Genomic DNA, 5,170 nt, shown 5'->3' on the forward strand with positions numbered 1-5,170 from the left:
TCCAAGATATTACTTCCGCCATTGTATCTGCCTCCATCCCTCTACTTTTTTTCTTCTACTTTTTCTTTACCAGAATAGTTGTACTAGCTATAAAAAAATCATGTCTTTCTGATTTATTTCTTGTAGTATTTCGTTGAAAAAAATTGAATAAATAATATAATCTGGCCTGTTTGGACATAAATTTTGCCGAAGTTTGCGGGATTTTAACTGACTGAAAAGTTTGGGATTTGCCGGCTTCATTTTTTCGACGAGGAATTTTCCCCTACTTTTTAAAGCTGAAAGTGTTGGATCTTCCATGGTGGTGTAGGTGGTAATGAAGATGACACAGAAAAAAAAGAGTTCAAAAATAGGTAACGAAATAAGTGGGGAAAAAATAAAGAAGCTTTTGACACGTGACGTGTGTACTATACATCCCACCACAAGACTGACTATGTGTTACCAATGAGATATTAAATTCACCCCAAACAAGAATAGGGGGGACATAGGTCGTCCATAAAGTTAAGGTGTGTAAATGATTTTTCCGAACAAGTTTGATGGGCATTTTATGTATTTTCTCTAATTGTAATAAATCTTATTTAATTTCAAATTTCTAAATATTAGGTAGAAGAATAATCAAATGACTATTTTGTCTAGTGTGAATTCTATTTTAAAAGGGTAAAAAAAGTTAACAACATTTCACTAAGAGTTTTCGTACTTTTAATATTGTGTGTATATATAGAGAGAGATTAAAGTGGATTTTTGCAATAATGGAATATTGTACTTATCAAGTTATCTAGCATGAGAAACCTTATTCATGTTAACTGAATATAACTTCTAATTAGGTGGTCGTTTATTTGTTCTAACGTCAACAACTGTCTGTTGGCCACTTCACTTAAATTATTATTAGCCTAATTTTGGTTTGCCAGAGCTGTATAATTAAAAGTATAATAACGCCTCCAAAGTAATACTATAAAAGCAAAGCAAATTTTGGATAGTTTTCATAATTGGCAGAAAAATAGTCTATAGATTCCATATCTGCATTTACAAAACCTTACTTTATAGTGAAAGTTCACCGCTTTCTGCTATGACAACTTTGCTTTTGGGTGTTCCACTTTGTCTTCCTTCAGCTTCAACCTTATAAACCACATCCATTCCAGATAACACCTTTCCAAACACAACATGTCGACCATCCAACCTATAAACAATCACAAGTTAGAAGAAATTTACAGCTTACCAAAGGAGAACATACAGCAACATCAAAAGTACAAAATCAAAGGACAATATATAAAACATCTGAGCAAACCTTTTCAAAGTCCTCAACTTACCAGCTAGTTGTGACGGTTGTGATGAAGAATTGTGAACCATTGGTGTCAGAACCAGCATTTGCCATCGACAAAAGCCCTGGAAAAAAAATTACTTTTTAGATGCATGCAAATTAAGCCAGGACAAATTCAGCACTTTAACATAACCATAGAATGATAATCTTACCAGGTCCAGTGTGCTTGATCTTGAAGTTTTCATCAGCAAACTTCTCCCCGTAAATTGATTCCCCTCCACGACCATCACCAAGGGTGAAATCACCACCTTGAAGCATGAAGCTGGGGATTATTCTATGGAATGTGCTTCCCTTGTAATGAAGAGGCTTGCCACTCTTTCCAATACCTTTCTCCCCTGTTGATGAAATCCGTTTGAGCAAGAACATGAATTTTAAGTGAACAAACGCTGAAGCCACTTCTTATATATTATGCAAAATAACTTAATAGACAGTATGTAGTTCCATTTTTTGTCATCAGTCAGATACAAAGGGAAACAAATTAATAGCAGGAAAAAATGGAAACGAACAATCATTGACAAGCACGGGCTAGATTCACTGTGGCATCTATAGAGTCTAGATCCAACCGTCTTATCAAGAGCAGGAGAATGAAATATGAAAATGCAGGTAGAAGTACCTGTGCACAATGCTCTGAAATTTTCTGCAATAAAATAAGTAGCTTGTGAATAAAACTGGAATAAAAGTGAAATTTACAATTATTGCTATATATATGTCACCAATCACCATACCTGATGTTTTAGGAACTGTTTTACCAAAGAGACCTATAACAACACGACCTGAAGGAAAACATGTACATGATGTATCACTTCAAAGGAAACAATTCAATGGTGTGTCAGATTATAACACTATATGGTAAAGGCATCTGACCACAGACATAAATAACTAAGAAAATTCTACGACATCAAAAAGTCATTGCCCTTAATGTTTTCTCCTGTCCTGAATTCTACCTACCAAAGGTTGCTTAAGGATTCAAACGTCTAAGAAGGAAATGTTAAGTTTTAGTATATTGCAAACAAGGGAATGCATACACAAACATGATATTCCCAAAAGACACAACAACAACAACATACCTAGTATTATCCCACACCGTGGGGTCTGGGGAGGGTAGTGTGTACGCTGACCTTACCCCTACCTTGTGAGGATAGAAAGACTGTTTCCAATAGACCCTCGGCTCCCAAAAGACACAAGAATCAAGAATAACTATTTAAACGTTACATTTGTGTCTGATTTGTTACTGAGTCAAACTATAAATGTGGATCAGTATAAAGAAATAAATAAACAAATTTTATACTTCCTCTGTCCAAATTTGTTTAGAATTAACTGAACACAAAGTTTAAAGAAAAAAGAAGGATTTCTAGCACTCCCTTGTTGTTAGTTAGTACTAAAAGTCTGTTTTAGAGATCAACAACAACAAACCCATTATATTCCCATAGGTTTAGAGATGAAAAGAAATAAAATAACGGAGGACTTTTGACACAGAAGCAAACAAATCTTATAAGAGTATCTTATTAAGAGAAAAATGAGAATGTATACATCAAGGGTTTCTAATTATAGAAAGGTACCAATCTTTTTTGGACGAACAGAAAAGGAGTGCCAGTTGATTAGGATACAGAGAATAATTTTTTATCCTGCTCCCTTCATCTAAGAGAATACTCATTTTTTTAATTAATCAATATTCTAATGGACCATGAACCATACCAGAGGAAGGGGAGGAAAGAATAAGGAAACTTTGAATCCTCAACAAGGTCAAGTTTTAATTACTAAAGACATGTAGATGAATTTCATATAACACAGAACAACATTGTACATGCCCGAAGGGTCAAACATATCTACCAGAAACTTGAAAGAAATATCTGGATTGGACATGACCAAATACACAACAACAAAGTGCAAGTTAGAAGTCTACTCACAAGACTCAAGAGGGTGGATGATATGCCTAAATATGGCTTTGGATACCCTATTTTGTAACTTAAGTAGGAAAGGAAGATCAAAACCACAATGCTCAATGTTTTGGTAGAAGAAGGAAAGATACAAATATTTAAATATTATGCTACACAGAATAAAAAACCATCCAAAATAAATTAGTTTTCACTAAGAAGATCCACAGACGGGATATGGTAGAGGTAAAGAAACCATCCCCTGCCCCGAGAAATAAAAATAAAAGAAGAAAGGAAGGAAGACTACAGGGCATGTGTTTCAGGATACATAACGACCTATAATGTGATGCTAGTGGAACAAATCATTGTGGTCCGGTCCTTCCCCGGACCCCGCGCATAGCGGGAGCTTAGTGCACCGGATTGCCCCCTTTTTTTTTAAAGTGTAACAAATCATTGACAAGTTAATAAACTAAAATGAATCAATACAAGGGTAAGAGCACACCTGCAGGTTTACCATCAATCTCAACATCAAAGAAAACCTTGTGAGTTATTTCTTTTAGATTTTCCTGGGACTTTTTGCCCTGCAAAGCATTAAATTTCGAGTTAACTATAATAATAATAATAATATCTTGTCTTGTCACAAAGAAAAGAGAAAATGAGCTTAGATATGCTTCTACAGAAACCAGCGATTTCTGAGGAAACTTGAGAAGCATTGAATGTTTTGTGATGTTGCAAAAGTATAATATAATTTAGCACTATATTCAAGATTGTAGATTAAGCTAGCCCACATCCCTACCAAATAGTTGCAGGTAGAAGCACAATAATTAGCTAATTCAAGCTGCCTTTCCTTTTTCCTTTTAATTAAGTCATTATTTTTATTATTCACATTCTCTCTTTTGTTACTTTCTTAATAGGTAAATTCCAGTATTTGCTTAATAGCACCAAGGAAGTGCTGAAACCTCAGTGCAAACATCAAAGTATGCCACATTGATCCTCCGAACTCATAGTAATTATAGCAAAACATAATTGTAAAACGGGAATTACAGCAATTATTAGAAACAGATAATATTGGATCTAAAGTTCCACATACAATGAAATTAACAATGTGAATTAGCTACATATCAATTAAGTAGTCTATCATGCCAACACAATCTCCGCCACGAAGATGCAAAAACATTACGATCCAAAGCACAAACAGCTCTCAACAAACAGATCTGCTGTTATATCATTGTTGTCATTGCAGGGCGAGCCTAAAATAAAAGCCAAAGGAAGTTCCTACAACAATTCAATTACTCAAATAACAACAACAACAAACCTGGTGTATTCCCACTAACGGGGTCTCAATTCAATTACTCAAACATCAAACAAAAATAAAAATAAACAAATATAAAATTGGTGAAAACATGGAGACAAGATTATCAATAGTAAAAAGACCTGAGCAACCGTTAGAGTTCCGAAAATGACTAAACTGCAGAGCAGCAAAACGAATGAATTCTTTGCCATCTTTGTTCGCATCCACTGTTAGAGAACCGCTGTCTACGTCGGAGTTAGAATGTTAGGCTAGGTTACTCAGAATCTGAGAATGACATTTAAAGGTAGAGATATATTAGAAAAAAGATAAATGATATTACCTGTGTTTTGATAGAAGTAAACATATTCTTGTACCTGAAAGTGGACAAAACAAAGAGATAGAAAATATGATAATGTAAGCGTTTAGCTCGGCATTTTATGATGTAACCGCTCACCTCGGCAGGGCATTCAAATGCCTATAAATAGGGGTCTACATTTTTACCTTGTTCTTTCCCTTTTTAATTAATAAAAAAATTATTCTTTGTGTGGCCGTGGAGTAGGCAAAAATTACCAAACCACGTAAATCTTGTCTTGTGCAATTTATTATTTTTCTCTCTTAAATATTCTTTTCCTTCTATTAGCTTGACGCGCTTCCCAACAACTGGTATCAGAGCACAGACAGTGTATTTCT

At 34.6% G+C, this 5,170-nt stretch overlaps 1 protein-coding gene across 3 annotated transcripts; it reads right to left on the minus strand.

The window, feature by feature from the left end:
* Nucleotides 1-944: 944 nt before the first annotated feature.
* On the minus strand, nucleotides 945-4,947 carry LOC107767094 (peptidyl-prolyl cis-trans isomerase CYP20-1). 3 transcript variants are annotated; one of them, XM_016586007.2, is made up of 8 exons: nucleotides 4,821-4,947; nucleotides 4,624-4,725; nucleotides 3,692-3,770; nucleotides 2,041-2,088; nucleotides 1,929-1,952; nucleotides 1,468-1,650; nucleotides 1,305-1,380; nucleotides 945-1,174 (listed from the first exon to the last, which is right to left on the minus strand). In XM_016586007.2, the coding sequence occupies exons 2-8, from the start codon at nucleotides 4,702-4,704 to the stop codon at nucleotides 1,036-1,038; spliced, it is 630 nt and encodes a 209-aa protein (XP_016441493.2). In that variant the 5' UTR covers nucleotides 4,705-4,725; nucleotides 4,821-4,947; the 3' UTR covers nucleotides 945-1,035. The 3 variants fall into 3 exon arrangements, with proteins under 3 accessions (XP_016441493.2, XP_016441492.2, XP_016441494.2); XM_016586006.2 differs by lacking the exon at nucleotides 4,821-4,947 and having other exon boundaries at nucleotides 4,624-4,820; XM_016586008.2 differs by lacking the exons at nucleotides 2,041-2,088; nucleotides 4,821-4,947 and having other exon boundaries at nucleotides 4,624-4,809.
* Between the last annotated feature and the right edge of the window lie 223 nt (nucleotides 4,948-5,170).

Source organism: Nicotiana tabacum, chromosome 10 (genome assembly GCF_000715075.1).
Source record: "Nicotiana tabacum cultivar K326 chromosome 10, ASM71507v2, whole genome shotgun sequence".
Taxonomy (NCBI): domain Eukaryota; kingdom Viridiplantae; phylum Streptophyta; class Magnoliopsida; order Solanales; family Solanaceae; genus Nicotiana; species Nicotiana tabacum.

Coding starts and splice junctions, on each gene's coding strand:
- LOC107767094 (XM_016586007.2), bottom strand. CDS start 4,704: ATGCGAACAAAGATGGCAAAGAATTCATTCGTTTTGCTGCTCTGCAGT. Junction 1,953..2,040: donor AACAGTTCCTAAAACATCAG/GTATGGTGATTG, acceptor ATTTTATTGCAG/AAAATTTCAGAGCATTGTGC. Junction 1,651..1,928: donor TTTCAGAGCATTGTGCACAG/GTACTTCTACCT, acceptor TTTCATCAACAG/GGGAGAAAGGTATTGGAAAG.